Source organism: Protopterus annectens, chromosome 5.part0, assembly GCF_019279795.1.
Source record: "Protopterus annectens isolate FY-2018-M chromosome 5.part0, PAN1.0, whole genome shotgun sequence".
NCBI lineage: Eukaryota > Metazoa > Chordata > Ceratodontiformes > Protopteridae > Protopterus > Protopterus annectens.
Genome location: NC_056735.1, coordinates 1465303133 through 1465322083, shown reverse-complemented (window position 1 = coordinate 1465322083; position 18951 = coordinate 1465303133). Strand labels below are relative to the sequence as shown.

The 18951-nt window shown below is 39.2% G+C and overlaps 1 protein-coding gene across 1 annotated transcript in view; it reads right to left on the bottom strand.

The window, feature by feature from the left end:
* Window positions 1-18951, bottom strand: part of RELT (RELT TNF receptor) — a 184813-nt gene that overhangs the window by 72443 nt on the left and 93419 nt on the right. The window contains exon 6 of the mRNA XM_044071301.1: window positions 4400-4645. Coding sequence (XP_043927236.1) covers window positions 4400-4645 — 246 coding nt within the window. The remainder of the gene's footprint in view (window positions 1-4399; window positions 4646-18951) is intronic.

Genomic DNA, 18951 nt, shown 5'->3' with positions numbered 1-18951 from the left:
CTTCTGGAAGTTGGAATATGATTCCAAAAATACTGGCTATGGCCCTGAACTTACATAAGGTTTCAAGCAATAGCAAAGCTTTGTGCTCCTTACTAAATGAAGACTTAAAGGGGAAGCAGTTGTCAAGTAAAAGATGGACAGATATATTCAATGTGTAAGGTACAGTATGGAAAAGTGGCAGACTTTTTTTTGAAAAGGGTTCGGCATTGGGACCGGCACCTTAGGCAGAAGACACAATAAGAGTAGATATGTAAAGCCTCCTTTTGTAAGAGTTGCAAGTGCAAACAAATTAAGACAATTAATACAATCTTAATAAACCACAGCAACCAACAGTAGTGAATATGGTAAAAACCACAGCAGCAATCCAGCAATTCCAAAGAAGGAAATTTATTCACCAAACAACAGTAAAAAATCTCTAGCGCCTCGGCCAACAAGCCTTTAACAGAGTACATCTAACAAAGAAAAACTCACAGTTTATATACACATGTACTTAATTGAATAATCAATTAATGGCTTATATTCCATAGTTAATTGAACCTTATTAAAACATAAAGCTCAGTTTGACACACTTATACAAAGCTTTTCCAAAAACATTCTTGATTCAGACCAACAGGAAACATAGTATTAAATTTTAAAATCAAAAATGCCTCTTTTTTTCTTAATAATTGTTTAACTTGTTCATCTGTCATAAACTTTTTACAAATTACATTATCTAAAATTGTAGCCTGAAAGCCTTTTACACTTCTATTATGTACTTCATTAAAATGTACTGCCACAGGACTAGACAATTTATAATTTTTAATGTCTCTTATGTGTTCTTTTATTCTACAAGCGAAACTTCTTTTCGTTTCCCCTATGTAGAATTTATTACAAGTACATTTGATTGAATATATAACTTTTTGACTATTACAAGTAAAGCTATCATTAGTTTCAAAGTTCTTATTATTAATCTTATCAAATTTTTGTGTAACAAAACTGCAAATACTACACCTACCACATGTTGCTGTACCTTTTTCTTTTATTCTTCCCATTATTTCCAGTTTTGGCCTATGAAACCTACTATGTACAATAAAATCTTTAATATTTCTTCCCCTATTAAAAGAAAATAATAACTTCTTGTTTTGTAAACAATCTACTTCCTTGTTTATAATATTCCAGCTGGATTTGATCATATCTGTAATTTCATCAGATATAACTGAATAAGTAGTCGTAAAATAAATATTTTTATCCTGCTCACTCTTTTTATAATTATTATACCATATTCGACCAGATTTCAGCGACTCACTATTTAATACTTTATTTAAACTCTCTCTCAGATATACTTCATCATATCCTCTCTCTTTAAATCTCAAAAAACTTTCTTCCAGTTCAACATTTCTATCTCTTTTATCGCTACACAATCTATTAATTCTATTAAATTCTGTATATGGGATAGATTTCATGGTATGCTCTGGGTGAAAACTTTCCCCATGCAATATATTATTGCTGCTGGGAAATTTCCTATATATTTTGGAGATTACCTTCCGTCGGTGACTATCACCTATTAATTCTACATCCAAAAAATGTACTTTTATGCCTTTTTGTAACCCATCAAATCTTATTCCCATATTATTAGCATTAATTTGACTAATAAATTGATCCACTAGGTCATAACCACCTTTGCAGATAAAAATAAGATCATCTATGTATCTATAATACTGTATTACATATGTACGAAAAAATTGATTAGTATAGATATATTCATACTCGAATAAGCCCATAAATATATTTGCATAACAAGGGGCAAATGGAGCCCCCATAGCTGTTCCCTGTTGTTGCCTATATAACTGACCATCAAATTCAAATATATTATTTTGAAGGCACATCATCATTAATTCAGTAATATATTCAGCCATGGGACTTTCACCTAGAAAATATTTCATAGCTCTAATACCATCATGATGTTTAATACTAGTATAGAGACTAACTACGTCTACTACTACAAAAAACATTTTCTCATTCCATATAGTCTGATAGACTTTTGTCAGAAATTGAAAAACATCTTTCACATAAGAAGGCAATTTTATTACCAATGGAAGTAAAACCTCATGTAATAAACCAGAAATATTGTTCAAAAAGCCCCCACTGGCCGAAACAATAGGACGCCCAGGTGGATTTAATAAATCCTTATGGATTTTCGGCAAACAATAAAAACATGGCATTCTGGGATTTTTTATAGCAAGTTTGTCAGTAACATCCTTAGTTGAAAAATAATGTAATCTTTTGCCTTTTTCTAACAAATCATAATATATTTTTTGAGATGCATTCTATTCGGTTATATCTATACATTGATATACACTATTATCATTCAGATGTTCATAACACATAGATAAATACTGTGTATAATGCATCATAACTAACTTTCCGCCCTTATCGGCTGGTTTAAATACCATTTGTGTATTACTACTTAATTCATTTAATGCACGCCATTGTACTAGGTTCAAATTATATACAACATTTCTTTTCTTTTGACCTATAAACTTATCATAAATTATTTGAACATTATGATTTAGTGATTTATCCATACACTGTATACTTTCATTATTACAAAATGGAACAAAATCACTTTTAGCTTGAATATTATCAGTGTTTAATTTACAATAAGCATTATAATCATCATTATCTGTAATGTAAATGTAATATATAATCATGCAGTATCTGTAATTGAGGGAGGCTATAAATATGGGCGAGGGGTTACACCTACCTTCTGGAAGTTGGAATATGATTCCAAAAATACTGGCTATGGCCCTGAACTTACATAAGATTTCAAGCAATAGCAAAGCTTTGTGCTCCTTACTAAATGAAGACTTAAAGGGGAAGCAGTTGTCAAGTAAAAGATGGACAGATATATTCAATGTGTAAGGTACAGTATGGAAAAGTGGCAGACTTTTTTTGAAAAGGGTTCGGCATTGGGACCGGCACCTTAGGCAGAAGACACAATAAGAGTAGATATGTAAAGCCTCCTTTTGTAAGAGTTGCAAGTGCAAACAAATTAAGACAATTAATACAATCTGTTTACTTGAGAGCAGATTTTTGAAATGAAGTGTCCAAGAAACAGGACAATTACTAGCTTTTTTGCCTTCAGTGTTTACCTCCAATAAGTCAAGACTTCAAGTGCATTATACGTAACTGGATGGTGGCATGATGTGTAGACCGACAAATGTTCCCAAAAAGCATAGTCATGTGAGCTATAACTCTGGTTGTGGTGTAGTGATGGGAAGATCACTCCTGAAATAAGCAGTCATCAGACGGAGGATCTGATTAATGTATAAAGCATTTGATCATTTGCATAAAGAAAGGATTCCAGTTCAGGAGGTATGAATGCAAAAGAGTTTAAAATAATAAGGATCCATGGACCATGGCACAGAGAGAGAAAAATTCCCATGTGAGGGATGGAGCAAGGGAGAATGAGAGTGAGTGTCCGATACTGGATCGTCCATACTGGGGGGGGGTGCAGCATAGACTCAAGGCAATAGCAGCATTAAGAGCCTGGTGAGCTCCACACTGCAAGCTGTACACAGATCGGTAAGTCAGCTGGTTGCACATGTACGGAAAGCGCACATGCATCTCTCAGAGACAGCCATTGCAAAGCCCACAAGGCTGCCATGGGTGGCAGGAGTTAGGGCACACTACCTGACTGCAGTATGACACTGCACCAGCATTCTCAATCTCTTCACTGACTCCATACATGGATTGTGTTGAGCAGGGGCTGGCTTAGGAAGGTCAATGAAGGAGATTAGCTGATGATCAGCTATGGGGAGGTATATAAAAAGATCCCTGAGGTTCTGGACCACAATAACATTACCAGGTGTGCTGATAATGCATTACTGTTGAACTGTACGATGACCTGTTTTCCATCCATGAACTGTAACCACTTGAGAAGCCAGCAAACAATGAAGACTGTTTTAGGCTTTAGACAGTATAGCAGAAAGGGAAATTCATTAAAAGAGGGGGGATCTTAAGGTACTTAAAGGAAGAGAAGAATACAGTGCTAAACTAAGAAATGAAATCGGTCATAATGAAGACAGAGCTTAAAATGAATTTAAAACGTGGACAAAATGTAGCAGTGTTGCGCATCTTAAATTACTAAAGTCTAAACATAAAAGTGTAAGAAAGACAAACAGCCAACACCTACAGACAGAATATAAATTAGTAGGTAAAGTGACTTACTGGTAATACTCTCTCTGGAGTTGAAGTTTGCTGGTTCTAGTTTTGTACCATGGAAGTTTAAACCAAACTATTACAGTCATATTGAATTTATTAATTACACAACACAGTATGAATCTTTCAGATGTGAATATCTACGTGAATTCTTCTCTGCTCAGCAAGAAACACACAATTAAAGCAGCTGTTTGCTTACCAGTCTTCCCTGCTTCTTCATCTGCTTCCTTTTCTGATGTACAGCGGTAGCCCTTTCTTGACAGAAAGTTACAAAAAAGGATTCCCAGCAATCCAGTCAAACAAAAGATAGGTATGACAGCGAAGATGACATATTCCACAGTGTTCTCTTCACTTTTGCCATGCTTCGTGGTATTGGAGGGGGGTACACTGTCTTGCTTCAGCTCTCCAACACTTCTTGGTACACGTGAACCCAAACTTTTAAGATCTGTGGGAAATATAAAAACTTATAAATTTCCCAGTTAATGATTATACCTTTGCAGGTTACTGTAATAATGAATATTTAATTATATTCTGATTCCAGATTATGAAATGCTGACATGAAAATTCTAAGGTCTGTTAAAAGACCAATATTCAGCAAGCATTAGTAAAAATAACAGTTAAATGTGTTTGCTTTCTCTCACCCTTTCTAATAACAGTTTGGGAATAACAGCACAGAAGGTTAATCTGTGATAAAAAATAACATATGGAATCAGCTTGCAAACTTTGAGCAATATGGAAGGGTCTATTATTTAACAAGTAAGACTGAAAGTGATGCATTTTATACCAAGAGCTGGTTAAAACAATAATAATAAAGGCAAAAATGTCCTGATATATATACCGTATGTACACATGCAGTGAAACAGGCAGACAGACATGCAGATACACAGACACACACACACACACACACACACACACACACACACACACACACACACACACACACACACACACACAAAGCACTGTGAATGAATATCAGTTGAGAATAGTTTGTATCGCTGAATCTGGTGCTATCGCTGAGACCTTCATGCAACATTTCTTAAAACACAAGAGTACTGCAATGCACCCACTCTGACAATCTGCATCAGACACATCAATGCACCAATCTCTCTTATGCAGGAAAGGCTTGCTGAAGAAGAACAGGATTTTTTTTAAAGTGTGCAAGATATGTATTCAAGCTGGTAAACTGTAGTGTATTAGACATAGAAATAGTACAGTACAAAACCACTTAAGGACAAGGACACTCTGTATAGGTAACTAAGCTGAGGTTATAGATAAGAAAGAAAAAAAACACATCCAGAATGTATTCAGGTACATTCGGCTGAAAGCTCCATTTCAGACATCCTAGCAATGTAAGAAAAAGAAGTGTAATGTAAAAAATAGTGCAGGCTTTCTATACTAAAATGCAAAACGTGTAGAAATTATTGCTTTTAAAAGCTTGAGTATTACTAACTCCATTCACAGTCACATGTATTGTAACATTACTCCACTGCTGGCATATTAAGATGCTTAAACCAAGGCAAAAAGAGGTCAGGACAGAGCTTTATAAAGAAGACACTGAAAAGAACTGACATTTTTAGAAACTGGATCCTCTGATGACACATTAGTATGATGCACTCAGATATATTTTGCATACTTCCTTTTCAAAAATGTTTCCTTGTCACTTTGCTCATCTAAAAGTTTTACATTTAATGCCAACTTCCCAGCACCACATCAAACATCAGATATTGCACAATACTTCGATGTTCGGCATAATTTTTTCTGTATCTGTATTTTAGCACATAGGTGCAAGTCCTTGCTCTATTACTTAAATTGTCTAAAATATGTTATCCCTGCCATTTGCTTAAATTATTACTAAATGCATGGTAACATACAACATTGTTCTGCCTTTTGATATTTCAGATGGAAATACAGTAAACCTGAACAATCTTAGAAATAATATACTGCAGGAATACTATCTGTTCAGACAATGAATTAAAATAACAAAAAAAAAAAAAACAGAATAGTGTATGACAAAAAGTAAAATTTAATAAATATAGGACAAGCTTTTGCATAAAAATGCTTTCTCAAGTAAATTAAAAACTCTACACATGCGCCTTATATATATAGATAACAATGGTTCAATTAAATGAAATAATACTAATTAATCAATGATATAAACCTGAGCAAACTGGTACACCTGAACTGCCAACTTTGTTTTTCATACACAAGTTAAAATTCCTAAATTAGTAAAGTTACTCATCCTTTAACCATGCAAAGATACCCAAGTTCTTGAACCATGCAATACAAATTTTTCCAGGGCTCTTCACCGAATGAAAAAGGTGCTTAACAAACTTTTCTTTCTTTCTTTTTTTTCTATCCTGTTTTTGGAATGTAATTGTGAATTGATGCATGCGCTACAGTGATATTCATAGATGCCTTCAGAAATGTTTATTAATGACATATCCATTATGTAAGAAGTTAATATATCTACATGTATGCCCCTAAGGCTCCTTAACTGCTTGACTTGTAAGGTGTTACATTGTCATTTGAACTTTATGTTGAAAAAAAAATAATGCAATAAAGATATACATAAAAAATGGTATAACATTCCCTAATGAAAGAAAGAGTTTAACTTCCAACACAGCTGCCAAAATAAAGTGTTGCAGGTTAAAAAGGTTACATTATCAGGTTTATGAACTGGAGAGACCATCAGTATAGCTGTGTGCACATTCATGCCCAAAGATGTGACAAATTCCCTCCCAGGAGGCCTGTACTGGTCTAAGACCCAGGCAGTCATTTTTAATACGGTAAAACTGAGAGACATTGCTACATAAGGGCATTTATACAGCCTGGAACTGTGGAATGGTGACCTAATTACATACCCTGTATCAACAGGATCAAACAGATGATTGGCATTGAAGATGATTGAACCCCTTCACCTGTACAAAAGCAAGCTTTGTTCTCCATTTTAGGTTCATAGGTAGGTACTAGGCTATTGGCCCAAGGGCCTAAGTAAGCCTAGCCAACAAGGTTTCTTGGCTTACACCACCCAAGAAAGTTATTTTCCTGTGCCCCTGTTGAGCAGAGCCACAGAAGTGATCCCCGGGTGTATTTCCTATTTCCCATCCACTCATCAAGATTTTTCTTGAAGAGTGCTAATGAGGAACTTTGCTTGACATAGATGGGTAGCTTGTTCCAGAGTATGGGAAGTCTCTGGGACAGGAATCTATTCCTCCAGCATGCCCCGGTGGTGACAAGGTTTAGGTCCCTAGAGCGTGTTGCTTGGAGGGATTGGGATTTCTTTAGCAGCATGTCCAACAGCTCTTTTAGCATAAGTGTTGAAAGTAGAAGGGTTTTTACAATACTTCATAATGTTGAATAGTGTGGGCAAAGAGCTACATAGTAGTCTCTGTGTTTTCAGTGTCTACAGAAAGAAAATTATGTGGTTGCTAAGTGTGGATTAAGGAATGAGCCATGATCTGTTTGCAGGGAGCAAGTGCTTAGACTAGCAAACATACCACTGACTCAGGACACTAGAAAATGCAAAGAAAACAAGGCTGCTTAATTCAAAGGATCAGACATAAAAACTCACGTGAAGGACCAGTTACAAGACAAAAATGTGGAAAGCATAGGCAACAAATGCTTATCTGTCAGGTTCACTTATGCTGAGTGCCTACTAGAAACAAGACAGTGACTGAAGAGAGCAACAAAGAGGATTTCATTGGTCTGCCCCAAATCAATAATTTTCCTAAAATTTATGGTGTAGTTCTAACATCATGCTGGTGACTCTGCAGGCAGCAATGCGCACCCCATGATATAATGTTCCAGACTGGGATAAGTACTGTTGACAAAAGTGCCATTCTGTAAAGCTCATTCCCACAGTGGGTAGGACTACCTGCAAACAAAACACTGAGAATAGTGCTCCATTATTTGTTGGTGAAAATGCTCACTCAGTAATTTTCTGACCTGCATGTGACTGCATTTATGAAGAAAAAAGCCCCAAGGATTGCAAAAACAGAACTTCATTCTAGCTTGTTAACATACCAGTATTTTCGTGACATTCGATCTTACTGACAATGTAATATTTCAATAATGGTATCCCACTGGTATCCCAGTCAGTTAAGGAATTGTCTGTAGTGAGAAGCTGTACACTCAGATTTGTCACTAAGACTTTTTTTCAAAGCCTATACACTTCTTCATCACGTTAATTCCAGCACCAAGACCCTGGTAACTAAGACTACAGAATTTGCAGTTTACTTTGTGTCCTCTCAGATTAAGTTATGGAGGCTTCATGTGCAGCATAATGCATGTTTGTGCTTTCTGTAGCTCACAAGAACCCCAACAGCAGAAAGAAGGCTCTGGCTGGCTTTGCTATACTTGTTTAAGAAGACTCTGTTGCCTTGAAGATGATGATTTTCTTCTTCTGTACTCAACACAAAGTACTGATGTTGGGAATTTCTAGCTTTAGAAAGCTCTAACACTACTTGGACAACACATTAAACAACCTTGCCGATGACAGTCACATCAGTAGGGTCAAAAGTGTCGTACACTTTGTGAAGTAAAAATGGAAAGTAGATGCAAGTCAATCTACATAAGTACTGCACTTCTGAGCCCATAAACTCTTTGAAAAGTATGTGGGGATAGGTAATGTTCACTTAGAAATTACAGTTATTAAACATGATTCAAGAATTTTTAAGAACAGACAGGAATCTGAGGCTGTTGCCTAATAACATCTAAAATGAATATAAGCAATCTGTTTTAGAAGTTTTGGCACACAAACTGATGTAGCCATGATCAGGTTCCACATCACTGCTCTGCTCCTGTGAAACCTTGCAAACAGCAGTACCATATGACGTCTATGTTTTTTTTCCAGATTGCACTTGGTACGATCCTAATTCCTGTATATTTTATGTGTGTGAGTCATCTGAAAAGTTCTTTCAGAGGGCACACTCCGGATTAGTTTCAAATGAAATAAAGGAACATAAATTAAGTACAAGCCTGAGAAACACAGTGTAGAGTAGTGCCAGGAAAGGTATTAAGATAAGTATCAGCTCTCTATTGTCCATTTTTTGCTTTTATAGCTTAAGTTCCTCTGTCCCAAAATGAAGCAACCCAACACATTTGTTTATGGAATAAACTCCCTATACATATCAAACAATTTATAAATTAATTTTCTGGGACATACTGAAACAGTCAGGATAGTTAATGTACTCTCAACATCAACAGGTATCATGGCTAAGCTTTTACTCCGTTGTACCTTAAATATGTACATAGGAGCTTATAATTTTACGTCTCCTAAAATAAGTTGTAGCAAGCTTATAAACAAGTATCTAGTCTTACAAAAATGCACAAAAGTTCAATAGATAATCTGCAGTGTTTAAATTAGGCAAAAAATGAACCAAGACATTATCCTGACGACTGATATTAATAGGGAAAGGGTATAACAAGGGTAATGAGGATGGTAACAGGACAGATGTCATGTTGTTGGAACACATGCTTTGGGAGCTAAACCTCTTCACATGGTAAGAAGAGAGATAAAGGGATATGATCTGGGAACATAAGGCAACATCAACGAACTGTGACAGAACCAGGTTGGAAAGAAAGGACAGAGAGCTAGGAGGGTCAAACCTATAACATTAAGGGAACCCAATTAAAGTCAGATGTTAGAGGAAACATGTCTTCAATAAAAGGCTGGTAAATAGGTGGCACAGGCCAAAACACTTGAGACATTTTAAACCACTTTGGGATATCAGGAGTGACAGGAGACAGAAGCTGCCCTATGCTATCTGCAAAACTGTGACAGACTAGATAGACATTTGTCTGTTTGTTTGCTTAACCTAGCACAGAATCAGAGAGTTTGAGCCTTCCTCTTCTAGTATTTAGTGCTAAAATACAACATATTACCATACGATATGACACAATATGGTATTTTAGAAGTTTCTACAGGACTGTATCATTCAATGCAAAAGATACCCTGCCAAATATAAGCTGTGATTCATCTACTCAGCAAGAACAGTGCTTGCTTTTGATGGAATTAGTCTGACTGCACTCACCCTTTGGTGCTTCATCGTAATTGATTTGGCATAAACTAACAACCTGAGGGCAGTCATTCTAGACAATGGTTTCACAGCTTACAAGCATGGTGGTTATATCCAGATGGCAGGTCTTTCTTGATCAAGTGCTACATTTGTCAAACAAAAGAATTCTAGCAAGGTGATGCTGCTTGTTGTAACTGTAAGATTTCAAATGCCACTGGGAGCTCAGAGGAGCTGCAGCTGGTAGTCTAATTAAACCCAATAACTGACTTCTGCATGGGCATGTACAATACGGCACCATGGCATATACAATATGACACGATGACCATGTACAATATGGCATGCCAGTCATTTATTTTTTGTTTTGGAATGGTAACCTTATCTATTTCAAGACTTGGTTCTTTTTTTCAGCATGTTAGATTCCCATGAAAACATTTTAAACTTATTTTTAATATTGATTATTTGAATTTTTACAGTTTTTAACTCTCACACGTGATTTTATTTACTCTGTTCTTTCATTCTGCATAAATCTATAAGAAAACATCCTAGTCCTGGCTAAATGCATCTGCTTTTGTGTTTACCCCTCTCCCTTCATAACAACTGTTTGTGACATTATAGTTGAAACACTACAATTTCAGCAAGGCACCTGACCCAAAAAAACAAAAAGGAAAAACAATCTCTGGTCCTAATTATTGATTTCCTAATGCCACAGTATACTCTGGGTGTTTTCTGTACTTGCCATTTATCTCCTAAAAAATGTCTACTGCAGCTGAAAAAATATGATGCACCTGTGCTATTTTTATACATTGTCTTTTGAAACAAAACAAAACAAGCAAACAAAAAATAATCTTCCAACTTCATTTAATATAGCTACTTTTCATGGCCCGTTGGTGTAGAGGCTAAACATCCTTTTGCACTGCAGATGTGTTGAGATCAGCAACAACCCACACCGCCAGAAGTGCCACAGAAGGGGACAATGTTTCAAAATGTCACTGCTCGGGATCTTATATACATTCAGCGCTGGAGAAATGTTAGTGTCTGAAGGCTACTCCTATGCCAGAATACAAGAAGGAGATGTAGGTGGAGAGAGACACAGCAGTACTGCACATCAACTGATCAACAAAGGATCACTGCAGGGAACAAGTCCCCATGATCTAGAAATGGCATCACTGCATGGAATATGTCCTTGTAATCTAGAAATGACGTAATTCCAGGGAACAATACCCTGTGATCTGGAAATGGCATCACTGGAAGGAAACAAGTCACCCTAAATTAAAAAAAGCATTAGTGTAGGGAACAAGTCCCTATGATCTAAAAATGACACTAATGGAGGGAAACAGCTTCCATTGAATTAACAAAAAAAAAAAAAAGCATCAGGGCAGGAAACAAGTCCCTATCATCTAGAAATGGTACTACTGGAGGGCAAAAACTTTGTCTGATCTAAAAAAGGCATCACTGCAGGTAACAAGTCTCTGTGACCTAGAAATAACATCACTGAAGGGGAACGGCTCCCTGTGATCTATAAAAGGCATCACTGCAGGTAACACGTCTCTGTGACCTAGAAATCACATCACTGAAGGGGAACAGCTCCCTGTGATCTATAAAAGGCATCACTGCAGGAAACACGTCTCTGTGACCTAGAAATCACATCACTGAAGGGGAACGGCTCCCTATGATCTATAAAAGGCATCACTGCAAGTAACAAGTCTCTGTGACCTAGAAATCACATCACTGAAGGGGAACAGCTCCCTGTGATCTATAAAAGGCATCACTGCAGGTAACACGTCTCTGTGACCTAGAAATCACATCACTGAAGGGGATCAGCTCCCTGTGATCTATAAAAGGCATCACTGCAGGTAACACGTCTCTGTGACCTAGAAATCACATCACTGAAGGGGAACGGCTCCCTGTGATCTATAAAAGGCATCACTGCAAGTAACAAGTCTCTGTGACCTAGAAATCACATCACTGAAGGGGAACAGCTCCCTGTGATCTATAAAAGGCATCACTGCAGGTAACACGTCTCTGTGACCTAGAAATCACATCACTGAAGGAACAGCTCCCTGTGATCTATAAAAGGCATCACTGCAGGTAACACGTCTCTGTGACCTAGAAATCACATCACTGAAGGGGAACGGCTCCCTGTGATCTATAAAAGGCATCACTGCAGGTAACACGTCTCTGTGACCTAGAAATCACATCACTGAAGGGGAACGGCTCCCTGTGATCTATAAAAGGCATCACTGCAGGTAACACGTCTCTGTGACCTAGAAATCACATCACTGAAGGAACAGCTCCCTGTGATCTATAAAAGGCATCACTGCAGGTAACACGTCTCTGTGACCTAGAAATCACATCACTGAAGGGAACAGCTCCTGTGATCTATAAAAGGCATCACTGCAGGTAACAAGTCTCTATGACCTAGAAATCACATCACTGAAGGAACAGCTCCTGTGATCTATAAAGGCATCACTGCAGGTAACACGTCTCTGTGACCTAGAAATCACATCACTGAAGGGGAACAGCTCCTATGATCTATAAAAGGCATCACTGCAGGTAACACGTCTCTGTGACCTAGAAATCACATCACTGAAGGGGAACAGCTCCCTGTGATCTATAAAGGCATCACTGCAGGTAACACGTCTCTGTGACCTAGAAATCACATCACTGAAGGAACAGCTCCCTGTGATCTATAAAGGCATCACTGCAGGTAACACGTCTCTGTGACCTAGAAATCACATCACTGAAGGGAACAGCTCCTGTGATCTATAAAAGGCATCACTGCAGGTAACACGTCTCTGTGACCTAGAAATCACATCACTGAAGGGAACAGCTCCTGTGATCTATAAAGGCATCACTGCAGGTAACACGCCTCTGTGACCTAGAAATCACATCACTGAAGGGGAACAGCTCCTGTGATCTATAAAAGGCATCACTGCAGGTAACACGTCTCTGTGACCTAGAAATCACATCACTGAAGGAACAGCTCCTGTGATCTATAAAAGGCATCACTGCAGGTAACACGTCTCTGTGTCCTAGAAATCACATCACTGAACGGGAACAGCTCCCTGTGATCTATAAAGGCATCACTGCAGGTAACACGTCTCTGTGACCTAGAAATCACATCACTGAAGGGAACAGCTCCTGTGATCTATAAAAGGCATCACTGCAGGTAACACGTCTCTGTGACCTAGAAATCACATCACTGAAGGGAACAGCTCCTGTGATCTATAAAAGGCATCACTGCAGGTAACACGTCTCTGTGACCTAGAAATCACATCACTGAAGGGGAACAGCTCCCTGTGATCTATAAAAGGCATCACTGCAGGTAACACGTCTCTGTGACCTAGAAATCACATCACTGAAGGGGAACAGCTCCCTGTGATCTATAAAAGGCATCACTGCAGGTAACAAGTCTCTGTGACCTAGAAATCACATCACTGAAGGGGAACAGCTCCCTGTGATCTATAAAAGGCATCACTGCAGGTAACAAGTCTCTGTGACCTAGAAATCACATCACTGAAGGGGAACAGCTCCCTGTGATCTATAAAAGGCATCACTGCAGGTAACACGTCTCTGTGACCTAGAAATCACATCACTGAAGGGGAACAGCTCCTGTGATCTATAAAAGGCATCACTGCAGGTAACACGTCTCTGTGACCTAGAAATCACATCACTGAAGGGAACAGCTCCCTGTGATCTATAAAGGCATCACTGCAGGTAACCCGTCTCTGTGACCTAGAAATCACATCACTGAAGGGGAACAGCTCCTGTGATCTATAAAAGGCATCACTGCAGGTAACACGTCTCTGTGACCTAGAAATCACATCACTGAAGGGGAACAGCTCCCTGTGATCTATAAAAGGCATCACTGCAGGTAACACGTCTCTGTGACCTAGAAATCACATCACTGAAGGGAACAGCTCCCTGTGATCTATAAAGGCATCACTGCAGGTAACACGTCTCTGTGACCTAGAAATCACATCACTGAAGGGAACAGCTCCTGTGATCTATAAAGGCATCACTGCAGGTAACACGCCTCTGTGACCTAGAAATCACATCACTGAAGGAACAGCTCCCTGTGATCTATAAAAGGCATCACTGCAGGTAACGCGTCTCTGTGACCTAGAAATCACATCACTGAAGGAACAGCTCCTGTGATCTATAAAAGGCATCACTGCAGGTAACACGTCTCTGTGACTTAGAAATCACATCACTGAAGGGAACAGCTCCTGTGATCTATAAAAGGCATCACTGCAGGTAACACGTCTCTGTGACCTAGAAATCACATCACTGAAGGGAACAGCTCCTGTGATCTATAAAAGGCATCACTGCAGGTAACAAGTCTCTGTGACCTAGAAATAACATCACTGAAGGGGAACAGCTCCCTGTGATCTATAAAAGGCATCACTGCAGGTAACAAGTCTCTGTGACCTAGAAATAACATCACTGAAGGGGAACAGCTCCCTGTGATCTATAAAAGGCATCACTGCAGGTAACAAGTCTCTGTGACCTAGAAATCACATCACTGAAGGGGAACAGCTCCCTGTGATCTATAAAAGGCATCACTGCAGGTAACACGTTTCTGTGACCTAGAAATCACATCACTGAAGGGGAACAGCTCCCTGTGATCTATAAAAGGCATCACTGCAGGTAACACGTCTCTGTGACCTAGAAATCACATCACTGAAGGGGAACAGCTCCCTGTGATCTATAAAAGGCATCACTGCAGGTAACACGTCTCTGTGACCTAGAAATCACATCACTGAAGCGGAACATCTCCCTGTGATCTATAAAAGGCATCACTGCAGGTAACACGTCTCTGTGACCTAGAAATCACATCACTGAAGGGGAACATCTCCCTGTGATCTATAAAAGGCATCACTGCAGGTAACACATCTCTGTGACCTAGAAATCACATCACTGAAGGGGAACAGCTCCCTGTGATCTATAAAAGACATCACTGCAGGTAACACGTCTCTGTGACCTAGAAATCACATCACTGAAGGGGAACAGCTCCCTGTGATCTATAAAAGGCATCACTGCAGGTAACACGTCTCTGTGACCTAGAAATCACATCACTGAAGGGGAACAGCTCCCTGTGATCTATAAAAGGCATCACTGCAGGTAACACGTCTCTGTGACCTAGAAATCACATCACTGAAGGGGAACAGCTCCCTGTGATCTATAAAAGGCATCACTGCAGGTAACAAGTCTCTATGACCTAGAAATCACATCACTGAAGGGAACAGCTCCTGTGATCTATAAAAGGCATCACTGCAGGTAACACGTCTCTGTGACCTAGAAATCACATCACTGAAGGGGAACAGCTCCCTGTGATCTATAAAAGGCATCACTGCAGGTAACACGTCTCTGTGACCTAGAAATCACATCACTGAAGGGGAACAGCTCCCTGTGATCTATAAAAGGCATCACTGCAGGTAACACGTCTCTGTGACCTAGAAATCACATCACTGAAGGGAACAGCTCCTGTGATCTATAAAGGCATCACTGCAGGTAACACGTCTCTGTGACCTAGAAATCACATCACTGAAGGGAACAGCTCCTGTGATCTATAAAGGCATCACTGCAGGTAACACGTCTCTGTGACCTAGAAATCACATCACTGAAGGGGAACAGCTCCTGTGATCTATAAAAGGCATCACTGCAGGTAACACGTCTCTGTGACCTAGAAATCACATCACTGAAGGGAACAGCTCCTGTGATCTATAAAAGGCATCTCTGCAGGTAACACGTCTCTGTGACCTAGAAATCACATCACTGAAGGGAACAGCTCCCTGTGATCTATAAAAGGCATCACTGCAGGTAACACGTCTCTGTGACCTAGAAATCACATCACTGAAGGGGAACAGCTCCTGTGATCTATAAAGGCATCACTGCAGGTAACACGTCTCTGTGACCTAGAAATCACATCACTGAAGGGGAACAGCTCCTGTGATCTATAAAAGGCATCACTGCAGGTAACACGTCTCTGTGACCTAGAAATCACATCACTGAAGGGGAACAGCTCCTGTGATCTAAAAAAGGCATCACTGCAGGTAACACGTCTCTGTGACCTAGAAATCACATCACTGAAGGGGAACAGCTCCTGTGATCTATAAAGGCATCACTGCAGGTAACACGTCTCTGTGACCTAGAAATCACATCACTGAAGGGGAACAGCTCCCTGTGATCTATAAAAGGCATCACTGCAGGTAACAAGTCTCTGTGACCTAGAAATCACATCACTGAAGGGGAACAGCTCCCTGTGATCTATAAAAGGCATCACTGCAGGTAACAAGTCTCTGTGACCTAGAAATCACATCACTGAAGGGGAACAGCTCCTGTGATCTATAAAGGCATCACTGCAGGTAACAAGTCTCTGTGACCTAGAAATCACATCACTGAAGGGGAACAGCTCCTGTGATCTATAAAGGCATCACTGCAGGTAACACGTCTCTGTGACCTAGAAATCACATCACTGAAGGGAACAGCTCCCTGTGATCTATAAAAGGCATCACTGCAGGTAACACGTCTCTGTGACCTAGAAATCACATCACTGAAGCGGAACATCTCCCTGTGATCTATAAAAGGCATCACTGCAGGTAACACGTCTCTGTGACCTAGAAATCACATCACTGAAGGGGAACAGCTCCCTGTGATCTATAAAAGGCATCACTGCAGGTAACACGTCTCTGTGACCTAGAAATCACATCACTGAAGGGGAACAGCTCCCTGTGATCTAAAAAAGGCATCACTGCAGGTAACACGTCTCTGTGACCTAGAAATCACATCACTGAAGGGGAACAGCTCCCTGTGATCTATAAAAGACATCACTGCAGGTAACACGTCTCTGTGACCTAGAAATCACATCACTGAAGGGGAACAGCTCCCTGTGATCTATAAAAGGCATCACTGCAGGTAACAAGTCTCTGTGACCTAGAAATCACATCACTGAAGGGGAACAGCTCCCTGTGATCTATAAAAGGCATCACTGCAGGTAACAAGTCTCTGTGACCTAGAAATCACATCACTGAAGGGGAACAGCTCCCTGTGATCTATAAAAGGCATCACTGCAGGTAACACGTCTCTGTGACCTAGAAATCACATCACTGAAGGGGAACAGCTCCCTGTGATCTATAAAAGGCATCACTGCAAGGAATAAGTACCCATGATCTAAAAACAGCATCACTGGAGGGGAGTAACTACCTATGATCTAAACAAAGGCCTCACTGCAGGCAAAAAGTACCCCTAATCTAAAAATGGCAAGTATATATGATCTACAACAGACATTACTCCAAATAAGCCCCTGTGATCTAGACGTGGTATCACTGGAGAAGAACAACTGCCCACAATCTAAAAAGGCATCACTGCAGGAACAAGTAGTCATGATCTAGAAATTATACTTCTGAAGAGGAACAACTCCTCTGGATCTAAAAAAGGCATAATTGGAGGGAACAAGTCCCATGATCTAGCATTCAGCGTTGCTCTTGGCTATATCCACTCATAAATGGTAAATGGGTACCAAGCAGACACATTGCTGAAGAAAGGGATCAAAATCATGTACACTAACCCTACACAAAAATAGTAAGTGGGCAGATGATGTGCAGTTACCTATTCCTCAGGCCTAGTAACTCAGTGCGTCTCCAGCAAAAAAAAAAAAAAAAAACAAACAAACAAAAAAAACGAACAATTTCTTACAATCCAGCCTGCAATTACTGTACAACTAAAGCCATTGCTTGGAAAATAATGACTGGCAAACATTGTAAAGTATTATAACAAAAACAATAGATCAACAACAGAGCATATGCTTCATGTCTGCAAAATAGTCAAGAAAACTACAGAAACTATAAACGATTACATACTACACTGTTGTAGACTATCTGCAAAGCTAAAGATCATATCTAATGGGAAAAAGAAAAGAATTACATTTCATTCAGCACATTTCATCCACACAATATTGGAAATCAGTGAACAACGTATGATTAGCAATGTTAGCTAGCAAGTATCGCTAGAGAAGACAAGAACTGGTAAGTTTACGAAAATGTTGATGGGAGATTAAGGTGACAACTGATGGGTGAGAAAAGGAGGACCCACTGCATAAACAACACAGCCTTAATTACTTGCTAAATGCCTCTTTAGCCACTCCTGTTATAACAGAGTTTACTTTCTCCTCACACTATTGTGCAATTTAATTATGATTGTGCTCAAAATCTGCTTAGAAGATGCGAGGATAACTGCTCTTCAATAGTTATTAATATTTTGCCTGCCTACCTATCCATGTTTCATTTCTCCTGTCATACACATAACAAAGATGTTAAATCATACAGGAATATAATAAAAGCTTCATTTACCCACAGTGATGCCTGGGTGGTTTAATTAATTCTATCCAGCAGGAGTTCGCAACCCTTTTTCTTGCCCTTGGAGCTCACTGTTTGCTATGTATCCAACCCATCATAATTATATGTCAGCTGCTGTTGTTTTTCTATATATAGCAGGGAGGTTGGCATAACAGTTAAGATTTGCCTTACAGCCACAAGGTGCAGAATTTGACTCTCACATGAGTTAATTGGCCAGGCTTAAAATAGCCCTCAAGGCCAGTTAGCCTAGTACTAGTCTATACTACATTGGGATGAAATGGCTAGGCTTAAAATGACCTCTGGGTCAATAGCCTAGTAATCTCCTATGATCACATATGAAGACACAGATTGTAGCTACTCTCTGCATACTTTTGAAG